Source organism: Canis lupus, chromosome 5, assembly GCF_048164855.1.
Source record: "Canis lupus baileyi chromosome 5, mCanLup2.hap1, whole genome shotgun sequence".
Lineage (NCBI taxonomy): Eukaryota > Metazoa > Chordata > Mammalia > Carnivora > Canidae > Canis > Canis lupus.
In genome coordinates, this window is record NC_132842.1 from 70,653,713 (window position 1) to 70,673,409 (window position 19,697).

A 19,697-nucleotide genomic window follows, 5' to 3' on the forward strand; every position below is an offset into this window, starting at 1 on the left:
TGCATGGAGCCTGCTTCTCCCTCTGCCTCTCTCTCTGTCTATGAATAAATAAATAAAATCTTTAAAAAAATACTTTAAAATAAAGATTCGTAAGGTGCTTAATTTTTAATTTTCCAAGTGTGATATATAGTTCTGGATTTATCTCTTTTGATCCTATAACTTCTTGTGTGCTAAAACATTCAACTTAACTTGCTAAATTATAGTTCTAGTTAGGACAGGGTCCTTGTGAGGAGGAGGCAGGTGTTGAGGCTTTACAGAAGAAAGTTCTGGGATCTGGGGAATGTGTATGGATGATAGTCTATGGTGGGATGAAAGTAGGAATATAGAGGTAGATCAGGCACTAAAGTGCTTATCTCACTTTGCCTCTTTAATAAAGGGAGCAGAAGATGCCTTTGTGGGGAGGGGAGTAGAGAAAGTCTTGGAAGGTTATGAGAAAGTTCCATGTTACTGGCAAATAGCCCAAAGAAGAAAAGTAGGAAATAGATTGGTGAAACCAGAGGAGATAGGGAAGATCAGTTAGTGGAATGAAGGGCATCTTACAGACATTTAGCAAAAGTGGAAAAGGAATTAAGTTTAAGTAGTACTAGAAATTTTTTTAAATTTATTTTATTTTTATTTTTTAAAAAAGATTTTATTTATTCATGAGAGATACAGAGAGAGAGGCAGAGACACAAGCAGAGAGAGAGAAGCAGGCTCCATGCAGGGAGCCTGACGTGGGACCCGATCCGGGGTCCCCAGGATTACGCCCTGGGCCGAAGGCAGGCGCCAAACTGCTGAGTTACCCAGGTGTCCCAGTAGTGCTAGAAATTAACATTAACCTGGCACTCAAATTAAATTGTAGAGAATGGGCATGTAGAGCATGAGAACTGGAAAGATTATTCTGTTGTGATGGGAGCATTTACTGTGATGATAATTTATAGCCACCTTTTCTCTTTAATGATAGAAAGGGTTTCTTTATTACCTGCCTAAAATATTTCTTCATTCTTTGATTTCTCTGGATTCCTGAGCATCTTCGTCTGGTCATTAGTTTTGTTTCTTAGGAAGAATTCGTGTGGAGAGGCGGTCTGGTGTCGATGACCCCTCCTGTTATAAACAGTTAAGTTCTTGACTAGTTAAAACGTTTTTGTGAGAATGATTTGGCTTATCTGGTCTAGTCATCTGGGGGCAATTGGTTTATTTTTTTTATTTTTAATTTTAAAAAAATTTTTTTTTAATTTTTATTTATTTATCATAGTCACACAGAGAGAAAGAGAGAGAGGCAGAGACACAGGCAGAGGGAGAAGCAGGCTCCATGCACCGGGAGCCCGATGTGGGATTCGATCCCGGGTCTCCAGGATCGCGCCCTGGGCCAAAGGCAGGCGCCAAACCGCTGCGCTACCCAGGGATCCCGGGCAATTGGTTTATAATGGAGTTTCTGGACTAGCACAACAAACTTTGAAAAGTGAGGCTCCTTCTCTTCAGTGTCTGTAGGAGTTAGGAGAGTAGTACACAGGGAAGAGGAAGAGTGGTTCATCCTGTAGGGAAGGTAGAATGGGGAGACCCCCAGAAAGAGGGAGGGCTGGAGGAAGAGAAGAGAGGGTTTCAGAGAGGGAGAGAGAAGACTTGAGCAAGCTAGGAAATTAGGAAATGTGGGGGGGGGGGCGGTGGAGACAGAAATGATGGATGGGCACACTTTGAAGTTGAGGAGAGGAGAGTGTGGAAAGTGAAGGCAAAAAGACCAAGAGAGCACACTCCTCAAAGCCCAGACAGAAACAAAAGGCAGTTTTATCTACTGATGGAAACTTCTTTGGCTGCCTTGGAGGCAGATTGGTGAAATAGGAAGGACGTTGCATTTTGAATTGGAAGACCTGGGTTTAGATTCTGGCAGTGCCTTTTTCTTTTCTTTTCTTTTCTTTTCTTTTCTTTTCTTTTCTTTTCTTTTCTTTTCTTTTCTATTCTTTTCTCTTCTTTTCTTTTCTTTTTTCTTTTCTTTTCTTTTCTTCTCTTCTCTTCTCTTCTCTTCTCTTCTCTTCTCTTCTCTTCTTTTCTTTTCTTTTCTTTTCTTTCTTTTCTTCTTTTCTCTCTCTCTCTCTCTTTTTTTTTTAAGATTTTACTTATTTGTTTAACAGAGAGAGCGCCAGAGAGCACAAGCAGGAGGCAGAGGGAGAAGGAGAAGCAGGCTCCCCACTCAACAGGGAGCCCAATGCGGGGCTGGATCCCAGCATCCTGGGATTATGACTTGAGCTAAAGGCAGATGCTTAACTGCTTGAGCCACCCAGGTGCCCCTGGCAGTGCCATGTAAATGCTCTTCCTCTTAAGAACAATAGTTGGGAAGGGCATTCCTTGGAGGCACAAGTTTTCTCATTTTTTTAAAAAAGATTTTATATATTTTTAGAAGGAGAAAGAGAGTAAAGGGAGGGGCAGAAGGAGAGGGAGAGAGAGAAAAAATCTTGAGCAGATTCCCCACTGATCACGGAGCCTGATGCAGGGCTTGATCTCATAACCCTGAGATCATGACCTGAGCCAAAATCAAGAGTTGGCTCCATAACCAACTTTGCCACCCAGGCACCCCTCTCATCTTTTAAATGGGGATAATCACTGTGACATGTTTATAATGATGACCTAAATATGCATATTGCGTGTTCTGTAACTTCCCTTACTACTCTTACTTTTTCCTTGGAAAATATGAATACAATTTCCAACATTTGGTTAAAACTCTTTGTAGATTTTTGGATTTTCAAGAAATGCCTAGCTCTAGCTAAACATATGATTAGATTCCACAGAAAGAGCTAGATATAGAACTTTGTGCATTTGATTTACATGCTTTGTAAATGTTAACTCTGGCCTGAAGGTTCAAAATACTTCATCTGACATTTGTAGTTTTCCAGCTAACATCCTGTGCCTCATCCTCTCCTCCTTTTACCTTTACTACATATAGCTTAGGAACTCACAGTGTGTTTACCTAAATAATGGAAACACCTTGTAATGTGTTCATAGCTTCTATTTCAAAGCCCTTTGAGGGACGCCTTGGTGGCTCAGCAGATAAGTGCCTGCCTTCGGCCCAGGGCATGATCCTGGAGACCTTGGATGAGTCTCAGATCAGGCTCCCTGCATGGAGCCTACTTCTCCCTCTGACTATGTCTCTCCCTCTTTTTCTCTCTATGTCTCTCATGAATAAATAAATAAAATCTTAAAACCCTTTGAAACAGTTTTACCACAATAAAAAAGTTTTGTCTCTATGTCTCTTTGTTCCTATAGGGCTGAATTTTAGCTTCATTTTAAATTTTATAAATTTACATTTTTAGCAGGCATTTTAAAGCTGTTTTGTCTTAGGGGGATCCCTGGGTGGCTCAGTGGTTTAGTGCCTACCTTTGGCCCAGGGTGTGATCCTTGAGTCCTGGGATCGAGTCTTGCATCAGGCTCCCTGCATGGAGTCTGCTTCTTTCTCCCTCTGCCTGTGTCTGCCTCTCTCTTTCAGTCTGTGTCTCTCATGAATAAATAAATAAAATCTTAAAAAAAAAAAGCTGTTTTGTTTTAGTGACACAGTGTGTCATTTTGTGCATATATCAGCTCTGGGTTTGGAAACGTGTTTTAAAACAACAGTGCAACTGTATTTTTATGTGGTGTCAGTTCAGTCAAATTAAAATTTTTGGGTGATAAATAGGTAACCTGTTCATAAAATTGAATTCGTTCTCCCACCTGTATTATGACTCATGCTGTCTGTACTTCTCCCTCTCCTTGCCTGGCTGTAGCCTCACCTGCTCTGTATGTACTCACAGCCTGCAGTTGTACACCAACTGTGGGGGGTAATGATGGTCAGATGAAGGGGTTTGGGAGATTCTTGCTTCAGGCACTTGGCCTCCTTCTTTCTCTGGTAAGCAGAGGTGCCTTCCTCTTGAATAAACAGGGACTGTCCTGTAGCCTTCAGGCAGCAGAGATGGCTTGCCTCTCATAACTGAGGGGACTAATAGAATATTGGACAACACAAGGCTTTCGAATTATGATTATTTATTTATTTATAAAAGATTTTATTTATTTATTCATGAAAGACACACAGAGAGAAAGGCAGAGACGTAGGCAGAGGGAGAAGCAGGCTTCAGGCAGGAAGCCCGACGCTGGACTCCATCCTGAGACCGCGGATCACGCCCTGAGGCAGGGGCAGGTTCTCAACCCTGAGCCACCCAGGCATCCCAATTGTGATTTTTTAGAAAAAAAATTTGAGAGAGAGATAACAACAGAGATAGCAAGAGAGAACACGAGCGAGGAGGTGAGGGAAAAGCAGGCCCAATCCATGACCTGAGCTGAAGGCCGACGCTTAACTGACTGAGCCACCCAGATGCCCTGAATTATGATTGTTTTGAATTAACTATTTTTCTTTAAAGATTTTATTTATTTCTTCATAGAGACACAGAGAGAGGGGCAGAGACACAGGCAGAAGGAGAAACAGGCACCATGCAGAGAGCCTTAGTGGGACTCGATCAAGGGTCTCCAGGATCACACCCTGGGCTGCAAGCCGCGCTAAACCATTACACCACTGGGGCTGCCCTGAATTAACTATTTCATACTACGTCCTTGATCTAACCTTACTTTGTAGAAATAACCTTAGAGATGAGTTAATATATGAGTTAATTGAAGGCTGGAAAGATTGTGATGATTTGGGTAGTACATTTAATGATGGGTGAAGTTTGAAGGGATTCTTGTAATATTTGCTGTTTTTTTTCTCCTGGAATTGAGATCCAGGGGCCCCATAGACCTTCCAACATGGAGAAACATTGGGGCACTCCATTATATAGTTTGTAGCACCTTTCCCTGAGGTTTATTAAAGAAATACTGGGTTGGATCAAATAAATTCCTGGTTTTTACTTGCTATATGCAGTTGGGGGCAAGTACTGTGGTCTTTTGAGTCTGTAGCTGTGTTCATGATATGTTATTACCCTTTAGCATTTGGTTTTTACTTATTAAAGTGTATGAGAAAGTTAATATAATTCTCTTGTGATGGAATATGCCTTTTCTTCTGGATTATGTGTTTTTCACCTTTTTAAAAAAAGGAATGGGAGGGGAGAAAACAGGGGTCATTGGCTCTGAACTCTGATAATTAAAGGTAAGTGAATGACTTAATGATTATTGTTACTGTCTTTGTGAATATCTGAAAGCAAACCTAGAAAAGCCTTTCAGTTGTGTTTACTGTGGATGTGAAATTCAAGATGCTAACTTGAAACTTTTCCCTTCTCTATTTTGAATGATAGGTACGTTCTATGGATGAGCTGAATCATGATTTTCAAGCACTTGCTCTGGAGGGAAGAGCGATGGGAGAGGTAAGTGAACCTGTGTGTCAGGAAAGTGGGATTGTTTTTAAGGGAAGTTTGGAGCTGTCTTTCATCAAATGTGTCTGAATCTAGTCTCCAGAAGTATGTGCTTGCTTTTTCTTGTTGCCATCCTCATGATAGGAATGGGTTATTGCAGAATTTTGCCAAAATGATTTCATTAGCTTTACCCTAATGTCTTAAAGACAAAACAAAGCAACCAAAACATGAACATAAATTGTTGATGATTATATTAACTAGTCACTTGTAATTTGAAGCTTTAAAATTCTACAAAATAATTTTATTTGCATAAGATGTCCTTACTTTTGCCTCATTATCCTATTGCTAGGTTCTTTTTACAGTGGAAGGGAGTCTTAGATTGGCCGCTAATCAGAACATGTTGATAACGTATTTTTAGAGTAGTGCCATTTTCTGAGGATGTTGTTTAGAGCTCCATTATGAAAAGGAAGTTAGATTTCTGGTGAAATAATTCCAGAAGGTGGAGGGCTCAGTCAATCCTCCCTTACCTACATAGAATTAAGGAACAGGAATTTTGGTTTGTTCATAATGTCTAACGTTTGCAAGAACAAAATTTATTGCTATCCAAACATGGATAAGGAATATTGCCATAATTCTAAAAGAAATGGGAGTATAAGTACAGCTGACTTCTGGTGATTCTAGTTGTTGACCATAAGAATGCATTGGTGATAAGTAGAGCATATAGTTTGAATGAGTAGTCAGAGGTGTTCTAGGTTCTCAAGCTGGGGGCATTTGCTTGTGGTTCTCTTGTTTTGGAGATTAACTGTGGGTTTTCATCTGTTTTATTTTATGCATATCCAGTATTTAAAAGCTCCCACATCCATTTTAATGTTTTTTAAAGGAGGGGAGAATAGCTCTTTTATACCAATCATTAAATACATTTGTTCTTTGATTTAGCAAATATTCTTTGATCCAGGCACTGTGCTAGGTTCTGAGGATTCAAAGTTAAGATAATTCTTCTCCTGATTTGTAGCAAATATTCATTGACTACCTTTGTGGTCAGGCATTAGTTAAACTCTTTTGGTGTTTTGGTTATGAGATTCTTGTTTCCTGTGTTAGAAGATTTTGTTTCCAACTTTTCTGAATCATCTTGTAGTCAGGGTCCCAGTGTCCTGTCATCTTCGGTTCCTGGGTTTTGGGCCTGTTCTTATTTTCCCCCTAGAACTTTAAGAGAAGATAGGTGGCTTTATGTCTCCTGTACCTGCCTAATATCATTGAAACAGTGCAAAACAATAAACCTTATGTGGTTATTGGGGAAGAGATTTTTCTCAATTAACTTTTGGAGCAAAAGTTTCTTTGGAACAGAAAGTTAATAGTTGAATCAGATATTAAGTAGAGAGGGGAAACCATGTTTATCTTGTGGTTTTAGCCTGTTCCACTCTCCCAAGAACCTAATCCCAGATTTTTTTAAAAAAAGATTTTATTTATTTATTCATGAGAGGCACACACACACACACAGAGGCAGAGGGAGAAGCAGGCTCCATGCAGGGAACCCGACGTGGGACTCGATCCCTGGTCTCCAGGATCAGGCCCTGGGCTGAAGGCGGCACTAAATCGCTGAGCCACCCGGGCTGCCCCCCTAATCCCAGATTTTAAAAATTAATTATACAAGGTATAGGAATGCTTTTTGCTGTTTTGTACACAATACTTTATAATCTCTAAAGGCTTAAGTCTAATTGAAAAATAGTGAAAAGAATTGAATAGAAAGTAAATTTTATTTAATTGAAGACAGTATTTTTAAAATCATTTTTTCCTTCCAAAAATGCTTTTTCCTCCCACGGTTTCCAAACCTCACTTTTATTTTTGTTAGAAATACTATTTTTTTGGTATCCGAATATAATTCCTCAGACCTGGATGTAGACATTTGTAGATAACCAAAGTATATTCCAGCAGTAATACAGTGTTATTGCTTCTTCATTCCTTATTATTTATTCATAGAGTAATGATAACTGCCATTTGCTGACCATATATTCCCCAGTGCTGAGGGGTTTGCATGCATTGTCTCATCAATAACTATGAGGATGGGTCTGTTATCCAGATAAAGAGGCTGAGATTTATGAATTAATTTGCCCAAGATCACATATGATGGAGCTTGGGATTCTCACCTGGCTTCCTTTCCATAGCATGTTCCCTTAGAGTAAGTGAAGCTACTACTTATAAAATAATTGATGGTAAAAATCCCATTTTGGTAAGCTGTATAAAAATTGATAGTCTGGGAGAGGATTTAAAAAAGATGCTTAATATGTGTCCCTCCCAAAATATAGATACTAAAGTTGTTTTTTGTTGTTGTTTTTTTAAAATATATTTTATTTATTTATTCATGAGAGACACAGAGAGAGAGGAGGGCAGAGACACAGGCAGAGGGAGAAGCAGGCTCCATGCAGGGAGCCTGACATGGGACTTGATCCCGGGTCTCCAGGATCACGCCCTGGGCTGAAGGCGGAGCTAAACCACTGAACCACCTAGGCTGCCCAATAGTAAAGTTATTATTTATTTTTTTAAAGCAAACTCTACCTCCGTTGTGGGGCTCGAGTACATGACTCCCAAGATCAAGAGTCACAAACTCTACTATCTGAGCCAGCCAGGTGCTCCTATTTTTGAATTTTATTTATTTTTAAAGATTTTATTCATGAGACACAGAGAAGCAGAGATGTATGCAGAGGGAGAAGCAGGCTCCTCGCAGGGAGTTCAGTGCAGGACTCGATCCCAGAACTGGGATCATGCCCTGAGCCGAAGGCAGAGGCTCAACCGCTGAGCCACCCAGGCATCCCTTACTTACTTACTTGCTTATTTATTTATGTTTTTAAAAAGATTTTATTTATTTATTTATCAGAGAGATTGAGAGAGAGAGAGAGAGAGGCAGAGACACAGGCAGAGGGAGAAGCAGGCTCCATACAGCAAGCCTGATGTGGGACTCGATCCTGGGACTCCAGGAGCACGCTCTGGGCTGAAGGCAGCGCTAAACCGCTGAGCCACCTGGGCTGCCCTATTTTGTTTTTTAGAAGATTTTATTCATTTATTTATTTTAGAGAGAGAGAGAGAGAGAGAGCGGGTGTGCGAGCTAGGGGAATAGCCGAGAGGGAGGGACAGGCGGACTCAGTGCTGAGCATGGATCCTCTGACCTTGAGATCATGACCTGAAATCAATCAATAATTGATTGAGCCACCCAGGCACCCCATTGGTGCCCCATTTTTTTTTTAAAGCATAATCTACTGTTTAGGCACAAAGGAGAAAAACTTAGAGTGAGGCTTCTGTACTCTAGGAGCTCGTAGGTAGTTAAGGAAGCAGTAAATACACATGGCAACAGAAAGAATGCAAGTGTTTTCTATGTATGGTTCATGTTTAGAGAAGGGAGTGATCAGTATTAACTGGACTAGTTTGTGATTACTTGAGTGGAAGAATGTAAGACTTGGGGAACATTTTCTGGTTTAGTTAGGGTCTGCAGGGGTCCAGGATGGGAGAAGTTTTTAAAGATTTATTTATTTAAGAAAGAGAGAAAGCAGGAGCTGGGGAAGGGGCAGAGGGAGAGAGAGAACATCCTTAAGTGGACTTCCCACTGAGCCTGGAGCAGGTTGCAGGGCTCTATCCCAGGACCCTGACATGATGACCTCAGCTGAAACCAGGAGTCAGATGTTTGAGAGCCACTCAGTGGTTTCCTGAGGGTTTTTTTTTTTGGCAGTATTATAAGGGAGAATGTCAAAAGAGAAATGAAGAAATAATAAGATTTTATAATAAAGCACAGCTTCTAATTAGTTTAACTTCATTAAATTTTTTTCCCTCTCTGGGAGAGGGGTTGTGTATGAATATAGTCTACTCATATAAACACTAAAATTTGAAGTAAATTGTATTGACTTTTCAGCCAGGCATAGAGTATTTTTGCTGCACTTACTACATGTGTATTGGTGTGGGTATGTATGTGTGCTCAAGCTTGTGTGAGTCCTCATGGTAAGCAATACCTGTGTCAAGAATGTGTGAATCTTTAGAATTGAAAGAGAATTGGCTCTATTCAGAGTAATTTTTAGTGAAGTTAGTGCTACTTGGCTCTTGTTAAACATTTTTTCATCAAAGCCAATACTAGACTCTTGGTGTCGCTTTGCAAAATTTAGAGCATTTCTTAGTTGAAATCTTGCTAAGAAATGGCTACTTAAGACATCACCTCAAACCTTGCTGGTTGCCTGAAGTACCATTATTCTTACCTGAGGGTTCACAGCACAAGTGCTTTACTTGCCTTTTGTTCTAGAAAGTCAACATAAGAAGGAAGGTATTAAAATGTTTTAGGAGTAAGGCCAGAAATTATTTTCAAATATTTCAGCTACTATCTTGGCTGGCCACTTATTCAGCTTAAAGTTGTAGGACTGAAAAGTTTAAAGGCACATCTTGGAGCAGCTTTAAAAATTTACATATGAAAAGATGAGTCTGTTAGTTGAGTATTCAAGGGTGTATCTTTGTAGTACTGGGGAAGGCTCACTAACCTTGGGTTACTGGACTTGGTTTCTACATTGATTTGGTTTAGGATCTTGTTGGATTTATTTGCTGTTACCTATAGGAGGGCAGCAGTGTTATTACTTTCTGTGTCCTAAAAAAGGATGGATTTGCCAAGGGGAGAGCTGTTGACAGAAAAGGCACCTTACTCTGCATAATTTTTTTTTTTTAACTTAAAAGCTGAGGACTTTTTCTGTTTAAGATTCCTTAATGTTTTACCTGTAGAAAACTTGATGACTTTCAGGGATATTAAGATAGTAGTGATTATTTCAGGTATAAATGGAATGTATTTAGATATGTGGCCTTCATCTTTGTTTTAGAAAACTGAAGCATAGAAAAACTTACAATAGACAAGTTTGTAAACCTGAGGAAGGAGATCTGGCAAATGCTCTTGTATGTGGAGACATAATGAATCCTATCACATTCCCTGGAAGTAGAATAAGGTGAGATATGTTTAAAATATAGCTGTAGATTCTCGTTAGACATTACATAGGAATTCTATCTGTAAGTTAAAATAGCAGAATGGCTAGTAGAGGGAGGAATTTGGTAGTGATTTGGAGAGCTGGAGAGCTGTTCACCCAAAGAAGGATGTAACTTGGCCAGATAAAGCTGTCTCTGGACCAAAACCCTGAAGCCACAGTCCAGCCTTGGCTCAGATGTTCATCCTATTTGGATTTTGCTTTCTTCCATCTGTAAGACAGAGATATTGGACTAGTTTCCCAGGACCCTTTCAAGTCTAAGATTTTGGAGTTAGCCCTTATTTCTATATCTTTAGAAAGATGGAATAGGGGAATAGTTCCACTTTCTCTAGGATATGCTAGAGGGCATCTAAAAGGTGTCTTTTTAGAGTGACTTCGCCCTTGTGATATAGAGGTTCTGAAACTTTTCACTTGGTTTTCTAAGTGTCTCATTCACCAGTCTACAGCTATCTACGGCACTTCTGAAATGTCTGTCCCTAAGGGTTCACGGGTGTTAATTCTGAAATTAGGGCAAGTGGAAACTCGATGTGGATACCAAGTCTGTTAAAATCTTTTCCACATCTTACCATCATGGTAAACAGAATGGCTCATAGAATTGAAGGCTTTTTGGGTAGCTAAAAGTACTTCTAGGATTTTAGCCCAGGAAGAGCTACCTTACAATGGCAGTTTCTTAGAACTAGAGTCCCATAAGAGTAATGCATTCGACTCCAAAATGTATTGAATTTTGGAAAGGAGATATATTGTCTGCCAGCAAAATCTTGCACACATTCTTCCAGAAGAGAAGAAAAACTAATAAAGCATTTGGTGTGTTAATATACGAATTCCTGACCAAACAGTGTAATGAGTCCTTTCTGCCCCAAAATGTAGCTTTGAGTATGGATAGGAATGGTAAATCTGCCTAGTTCCTTTAACCTTGTATTAGTACCATTTGGTTGTTGGGCATTTTGGGTTATCTTGCTGTTGAAATGTTTACTTCAGAGAAAACATAGCTAGCCAGACCAAGTGACCTGGAGTAATGAGATCTTAGTGCATAACTTTCCTGTACTAGATTAATGACATATGTGTTTGAGATGAAGTGACCTTTTTAAGAATATTGTTTGGGGGAAGTTTCTGGGATCCAGAATAATTTGGGGATTGGGCATTTTGAAGAACAAGAAAGAAGAAAGTATCTTTTAACCTTGAGAAGGTAGATGCATCTGACATTTGGAACCTGGTTTTCAGTTGTCTCATGACTTTGAGACCTGTTTGGAACCCCACTCATTCTAATATCTGCCTTCTGTCCTGTACTGCAATGACTGGACAGACTTAGCATTGTTCTGTCTTGCAGTGTTTGAATGCAGTAAAACATGCTCCTTTCCAGCAGGACATAGTTTATTCCACATACTGCTTAGTCCATCTTCATTTTCCCCCATTTATCCTCCTTTGGCTAAAATGTGCCTACTCTTTTCATCAACATCACTATGCTTAATTCGAAGGTAAGCCAACTAAAGAACTACATACAGTAATGCATTAGCACTTTTCAAGATACTTTGGCATTGATTTTATTGCCTATATGAATCTCCCAACAGATTTTTTTGGAGATATTTCTACCTTTTTTTTACATGAGAAAAATGAGTCCTAAGGTTAAAAGTGACTAAGTCATGAGTATCAAGATGTGGATTTGACTCCCAAGTTCTATTTTGTTAGGCTTGGGAATGATAGCTGCAATATAGTGCACATTTATTTTCCAGGTACTATGCTAACCACTTCATATACATTACAATCTTCATGGTGGTCCTGCAATGTTTATGATGCCTTTTTATAGCCCAGGCAAAAAGGGATTAGAGAGGTTAACATGATCATGAACCATCTATTTGAATTCATATGTCTGTCACTTCAAATCTTGGGTTTTCTGTTATTTCTGCATGTCCACAGTCTGCCCATTATTTAAAATCTTAACTTCAGTGATCAGGTCTTCTAGAAAATCTTTTTTGCTCTAACCAACCAGAAGTTATGGAGAGGAATTTAAGCAGCAAGTTTTTTTGTGTCAGTCTTATGGCTCTAGTTTATTTTATATGTAGTGATTTGTGTAAATGTGTTCTATTTCCTTGCACGTAAGTTTGTTTAGAGCAGGGGCTTCAGCCAGTTACTACTTTGTAAATATTGGGTGCTTAATATATTGTGTTGAATGAATCTTACAAATAAATACTTTTTTTTCTAAGCATGGATTCCTCCTTATTTTCTCATTTACTCCAGAAGTTGATATTGCCCTCCCTGCAAGGGACCTTAGTTCAATTCAGTAAATATTTATTGCTTGTATTCTTTATTCAGATTACTTTTCCATCCTGAGGAATGTGGGGTTATGAAGGGGAGGATGAGGACCTGACAAAACTGAAAAGCCTCTATTCATTCACCCTTTTTTGCATATTTTTATATTTTCAAAACTATTTGATTATTTTGCAAAGAGTAGTACATAAGATGAATAGTAAATCAGCAGTGCTGTTACCATCCAAGTTGAATCCGAGTTGATTTATTATAAAGGATCTTTTGTTTAATATAGTTGTAACTAGATCAATGGGATACTTTCTCTGGGCCATCTGCTGGGGCATGGAAATACCCTCATTATATGTACACAACCAGATAGAATAGTGTTTAGCAAAGAGGAATTACTTTTGTGACTTTTCTTGTTCAAGTGTGTGTTAAACAGTATTCTGTGTAATTCTCTCTTCTTTACTGTTATTTCGCTGATGAGGAACCAGAATTAACCAAAGTTAATCTGTTGTCTCTTAATTAATTAATGCAATCTGTGATTCTCATTAAAGCCAAGCATGTAGAGGAAGTAGTCTATTTTCTGTATTGGTCTTCCTGGTATACATAGTAGCCATATCTATGAAATTTTCATCTCCTGGAGTGCATGAAAGAGGGAACTTGTCCATATCTGGCACACTGAGATCTTTGTCTTGTCAATTTAATAATTAGAAATGCCCTGAAGCTGACTGGGTGTGTGGGTGGGTTTAATTATTTGCTCCCATCTTGAGGCAAAAGACTCTTTCTCCTCTCTCAGTTGAGCTGTTTCCTGCTTTGCGGATATGAGGTGGGTAGGTCATAAAGCAATGTTGAGGTTTTCATGGTTCATGAACTTTACAGGTTTCCTAAGTGTCGTGGAGGCTTACCTTTTGTACATTGGGCTCTTGGATATTCTTGCAGGAATCACTTACATAATTTAGACCTAGTATAACATGAATGTGGTTATGTTATAGGTCAAACCGTATAGTTATATGTAGAAAAACAAATGACTTTTTTTTTTTAAGTTTATTATTTATGAGAGACACACAGAGAGGCAGAGACATAGGCAGAAGGAGAAGCAGGCTCCCTCCAGGGAGCCTGATGTGGAACTCGATCCCAGGACCCTGGGATCACGACCTGAGCCAAAGGCAAATGCTCAACTTCTGAGCCACCCAGGCGTCCCCCCCAAAAAATGACCTTATTTGTAGGTAACCTGTAGGTAGCCAAGATAACATAGTCCTCTGCTCCTTTAGTATGCTCTTCCTTTATCCTGCAGAAAAGCCTCGTTCACTCTGGCACTTCTTCATTTTCTGAACATAGTTTGTTGTCAGTTTATCAAGTTTTATAAGATGGCAGAGAAAAGAGGTCTCTTTTGGCCCTGTTCCAATAACTTAAAGGGGGAAAGTATAAAGAATTTGACTTCAGTGGATTGGGAAAGGGATATGTGGTGAGAAAGGACTGGTGTGGAGTTTACCCCAGGGTATTTGATCACAAAAGAACATGGAGATTGAGGTGCTAACAGTATCTCTGAATTTTTTTATGTAGCTGTTACCACTGTCTTGTGTGTCTCATGTCCTAGATGAAGTTGTTCACAGTGATTGTGTTTTCTATGTGGTCAAGAACCACTGAGCTCCTTTGAAGAGGGTACACTGTGGAGTTAGCAGTTGTCGGTGAACTGACTGCAAATCTGTCTAACCTGTAGTTGTCCTAAAATTTCAGATCTACCAAATTCTTCTTATGGCTACTTAATTGGTCTTTTTGTTCATACGGTTCCCCAGCAACCCACCATGGATCTTCAGGACAGCCTTAAAATTAGTGCAAAATCTAGACTTTGCACTCAGTTGACTCTACAGAATAGATTACTGATTAAAAGAATTGCAGTGATAGACTTGCTTATGCATACTTAATGACTTCATTCTTGATTGTTAAAATGGGCTATGAATCCTCATTTTTGAAATTATGTAGGTTTTTTTTTTTATGCTTTGAAAGCTGAGAGAGATATCTAAGCAGACATTTGTACCTTCCTTGCCCATTTCCACAGGTCCCCTCTCTTAATGTTTCATGCCTAATTACTGCAGTGACCTCTTTGCTTAGCCTCCCCATGTCTGTTTAACTTTCCAACACCCCATTTTACGGAGGAATGTCAGATTAATTTTATGAACTAAATTTTTACGATGTTACTTCCTGTTGCTGCCTATTTATTGGATTAAGAGTCCAACGTTTTGGTGCTCCAGGAATCCTCACTGGTCACTAGACTAGTTGCCTTTTCCACCTCTCTTTACTGCTTCCCTGTATCACTGGCTAGACTCCTTTCTTCTTGGTGGGCACTGCCCCACTTGCTTTTCTTTCCTTCTTTCTGTCTAAGCTCTTTGTGGAGAGTCCTTCCCACTCTCCTCTTACTCTGAACTCTCTCCTTCCTGTACAGCAGTCCTGACCAGTCCTATCACCAGGGTAATGTTCCTTTCTTCATCTGAAGTAGGTCCTCAAGTACACTATCAGTGTGCTTATCTTAAAATGAATGCCTTCTAGCTATATCAGTTTCATTCCTGATAGGTTTTTCTTTTTAAGAAGTTTTTTCTTTGGGCAAAGAGTGTCTTTTACTACTTTTATTTCTAATTTCTGGTAGTGCCTCTACAGACTGTACATTTTCGGGGCCTGTTCAAGTAATACTTTACATTTTGACATCAGTACTTCAGATGCTGAAACTCTTGACATTTTTCAGTAGCCAGAAAAGCAGTAGCGATTTTCCAGATGTGGGAGAGAATGTCAAATTTTCCCTCATTGGCCAGGCTTAAGTGATTTGTATCATTCCATCCTTAGCGGTGGAAGTGTTGCTAAAGACGTTAGATATAACTATTGACAGTGTTTATGAAAAGTGTTTAATAGCTGAAAAATATTTTTTATAAAACCTGTTAATTTTATATACTGCATAATTATAATTATGCAAAGTATTAAACTTTTCTTTTTTAAAAGGAGTACATTAGATTTCAACTGAGGGAGATATTTACTTACGAGACCATTAATGTGGAAATTTGTTTTCAGTAGTGAGCATCTTGACACCTAGATGAACAGCTTAAGCAATAATTACTAGGTGCCAGGTTCTGAATCTGCCAGTAGAAAAATGTGAAAAAATTGTAGCAAATATTGGTTCTTTGGGTTTATTTTATTTTAATTTAATTTAATTTTATTTTATTGTGATTTGAATGAAATGAAGCAGAGTAAAGGTGTTTTAACATTTAAAAATAATCTTTATAAGTATTGCCTAGCTGTTTAAAAAAATGCAGGGCACATCCTTAATTAGTAGATATATAAACGGGAAGTGTGAATTGAGAAGATCCTATTCCTTAAACTTTGAAGAGAAAATAAAAATTCAAACACCACCTTCTTTATACTTACTTTTAATTAAGAAAGTAACTGGCTTATGATTAAATCTTTGAACATGTTCAACATTCCTTACGTAGACTACAGTTTTCAGAGTGGATTAGATGTCATTATCTGCTTGCTTAGAAATATTTGAAACATATGGTCTGAGCTCTCTCCTTAAAATTGCCACTGATTTTGTTAATGTGAAATTAGGTTGAAGTGCAAGTGTGTCTGTTTAAGAGAAGGTGTCTTATTTGTAAGGAATTCCATACTACTATAATCTCAGTTTTATTTATTAGAAAATAAATTCTAAATCATAGAAGTATATTATATTTTGTAACAAGTCATTCATAATGCCACCACACCAATAAGCATCTATTTCAGTTTTTAGTTTTCTTTACAATTTTGATTCAAAAGGGAAGGGTGCACATGCAATTTTGTATTTTTCCTTTAAAAGTTAGTGTTCTTTCGTAAACATTCTGTATAGTCATTGTGGCTGGTTGGGGGAGCTTGCATTGTAGTACCACAGCTACCTAGGTGGACATTTACCTTCTCCCAATGTTTTTGCCCGTAGACTTTGAATGTAGAGTTTTTTTCCTTTTGAATTGTCTTTTTACTGTTGTGTTGAGATAAATTATCAGGAACGAATGTGACACTTGATGTATGTGTTTTCTAAACTCTTTCCAAAAGAATTGTCCTAAAAGTGAATGGGTGTATACCTTTAAAAAAAAAAAAAGGCCTATAAAGTATATTGATGTATGCTTTTATATTTAAGCTGTTTATTGTTAAAGCTTTTTAAATGACTTGTGAGTGTAGTTCATAGTATTTATGAAAGCATTTTGTGTATTTGATATCACAGTAATCCTTTATGGTATGAGGGGGCTAAGTAGAACCCCTAGGGCATTAAGATTTTGAGAAGGGATTTCTGAAAATTACACAGTTGTCATATACCAGAACTCTGCCTAGAAGGTGTGATTGTCAGTGGTTATCAACTATATATTTTATTTCAGGCAGTTCTGAGTTTCTTTCTTTGAGTTCATGTCAAATTCTTCTAATGCAGTAAGAATGTAATCAGAATATGTACTAAGAGATTCAGAAATTTGGGTGGGGGGGGGTGCTGTATCTTATCACCTGGGTAAAATAATACCAGGTATTTGCTGCATTGGTTACATTCCAGTGATGAAACTAAGCTTGTGTTGGAAGATTGCATTGCCAGGTAACATGATCAAACCTGATCATGCCTGCAGGGCTGTAGCATGCATCCCTGTGAATAGTACTCTTTAGGAAGCCTATATCTGCTCTGAGAGATAGCTCTATGCAGCCTATGTTGAGTGTGTGAGCAGTTACCTGCTATTTTATTCCTCTTGAGTACAGTACTTGCTGTAGTGTGCATTTAGGATTGAGATCAGAAAACATCACTGGTACTTTCCTGTGCAAATATTAGTAGTGATGGTGTGGTCAGACAAGTCCAGGCCTTAATAATACTCTTGCCTCTTTATTTCTGCAAAACTGTAATCCTAGCTCTTCTTTTGTTATGGCTCTTAATTTTATAGGATTTATGCTGAAGTGGCCTGGGTGATGGTGTGCTCACATCTGCTAGCTGAGTACCTAGGAGCATTTCATTGGCTAGTGCTCTTAAGTCATAGTAGCAGCTGGTTTTCTGAGTGATTGCTCAGAGCTCAGCATTCTACTGTTTTTTTAACAGAGATTTCATTTAATGTTCACTACAGTTCATTTTATAGTAAGAAAACTGAGGCCGAGAGGGGTTAAATTCTGAGTTGGGATTTAAAATCAGTTTGGTTTTAAAAATGATTTCAGAGCACTGGCATATGTTTTACTGCTACTTTGTTTCTTAAAATAAGAATCCCTTTATTGTCTCCACATCTGTTTAAAGGGCTCTTAGTGGGCGTTAATGTTGTGATTGATAGTGCAAGTGTGGCTTTGGGTATTGTCTCTTTTGTTAGATAATAAAAGAGAAAAGGTGTTTCCAAGCAAAATTTAGAGGTTTTCTCAGTGGCTAACATTGCTTGTAAACCAGTGCTTGGTTTCTCTCTTGTTCTCCAGAAGCCTCATGAATAAGCTTACTGATTTCTTTACTTTCTATACCTCTTTTCAAGCTGAGATAAATAGTGTTGTGTCTTTTTCCCAGAGATTTGAGAACTGACACTATTGAGGGGTTGGGGCAATTAGGAATACCATTTAATGGAATAATACAGGGAAGAGTACAAGGTCTGTTGTATAGCTGGGGAGGATGCTGGGATTCCCCAAGTCCTGGTTCTCAGTTTGTAGGTCTTGCAAGGGATTTTGATCACTAATTAAGAGGTGGTTAGATTATGGGATTGATCTACACTTAACAGAACCACAAGAGACTTCTGTATGAAAACCAAAATGTAGTTTATTAATTTATGATGGGAAATAATAACTCAAGTGGACAGGGTAATTGTGTTCAGTGATCAGCATGCTTGGTAACAGGAGGAAGCCAAGTTCTCCTAAGAAGTTTGCTTGCTAAGCAGAATCTGAGCCAAGGAAGTTACTTGGATGTTTTTAGTGGTTAGTGTAATCAGGCTGCTATCTAGCTTGTGCATTAATTGCTTTCATAAGGATAGACTTGTTTGTGCATCATATGCCCTCTACGTAAATATGCCAACTGGGTCATACTACCTCCATCTGACTCCCTGGGTCTCTTTTGCTTTTGTTGGACCCATTCCTAATTTCATTTATCTTCCTTTAGAATCTCATCAGTCTTTTAATCCTCTTATTGTCTAATCTTTCTTTAAAGTAAATTTTGTAAACTTCTGCTATGATCTTTTTGGTCCTGTCAAAGAACAATTTTTTTTTCCCCAAGTTCTTGATGGGGTAAGCAGGAATTGTCTTTTCATACAATAGTTGGATTTACACTTTTGGTGATTCGATTTAGGTGTGGCTTGAGTGAAGATTTGGCAACTCCAGGTGTTGACTGATGCCAGTGGGTTGGAGAACCAGTATGTTTTAGCCAGTACTGTATAGAAATTTTACTTCCAGAGAGGTTGCTATTGAATTTGAAATAACAATTGGATACTCATCATCACTTTGCTTTATTTTGTAATTCAGTAGATTATAGCTTCTTTTACTATGATCAGATTTGAACAGTTAATGTCTTTATTTTAGTTGCCTTGAATATGTGACTGCTACTAGTTTTTAGTAAGCTTATACTAGTTTTTGGTAAGCTTAACATGTCTAAGCTGGTCTGATTTTGCAGAAGTTAGCACATTTTTTAATACAGAAAAGGGTATAAGACCAAGGGGAGAACATGAAATGGAAAGCATATAATTTTTCCCAAATTCAAAAGCACTTGGATTTTAGATATAAGAAATAGAACAAGAAAAACAAACTCTTAAAGAACGGTGTAGACTATCAAAACAACCCTATTCAAATGTATTCACAACTGTATTAGTTCCTATTGCTACCTAGCAGATTACATAAAAATTTAGTGCCTTAAAAAAAGAGTTGTTTATGCCTCACAGTTTCTGTAGGTCGTAACCCAGTCATGGCTTCAGAAGATCTCTGTTTCAGGGATAAGCTGCATTCAGGATTCCAGGTGGGGCTGCAGTCCTCTCAAGAGTTCAGGTAGGGAAGGGTCAGCTTCCTGGCTCACTCAGGAAATTGATGTCAGGAGTAAGTTCCTCACAGGTTGTTGGATGGAGGATGGGGGTGGGGAAGGGGGCTCAGCTCCTTCCTTCCTTCCTTCCTTCCTTCCTTCCTTCCTTCCTTCCTTCCTTCCTTCCTCCCTTCCTCCCTCCCTCCCTCC

At 38.6% G+C, this 19,697-nt stretch overlaps 1 protein-coding gene across 37 annotated transcripts in view; it reads left to right on the forward strand.

Annotated features, from left to right (window-relative positions):
• Positions 1-19,697, forward strand: part of PUM1 (pumilio RNA binding family member 1) — a 134,151-nt gene that overhangs the window by 41,437 nt on the left and 73,017 nt on the right. For all 37 annotated transcript variants that reach the window (XM_072827430.1, XM_072827401.1, XM_072827403.1 and 34 more), the window contains one exon: positions 5,226-5,294. In XM_072827430.1, coding sequence (XP_072683531.1) covers positions 5,226-5,294 — 69 coding nt within the window. The remainder of the gene's footprint in view (positions 1-5,225; positions 5,295-19,697) is intronic.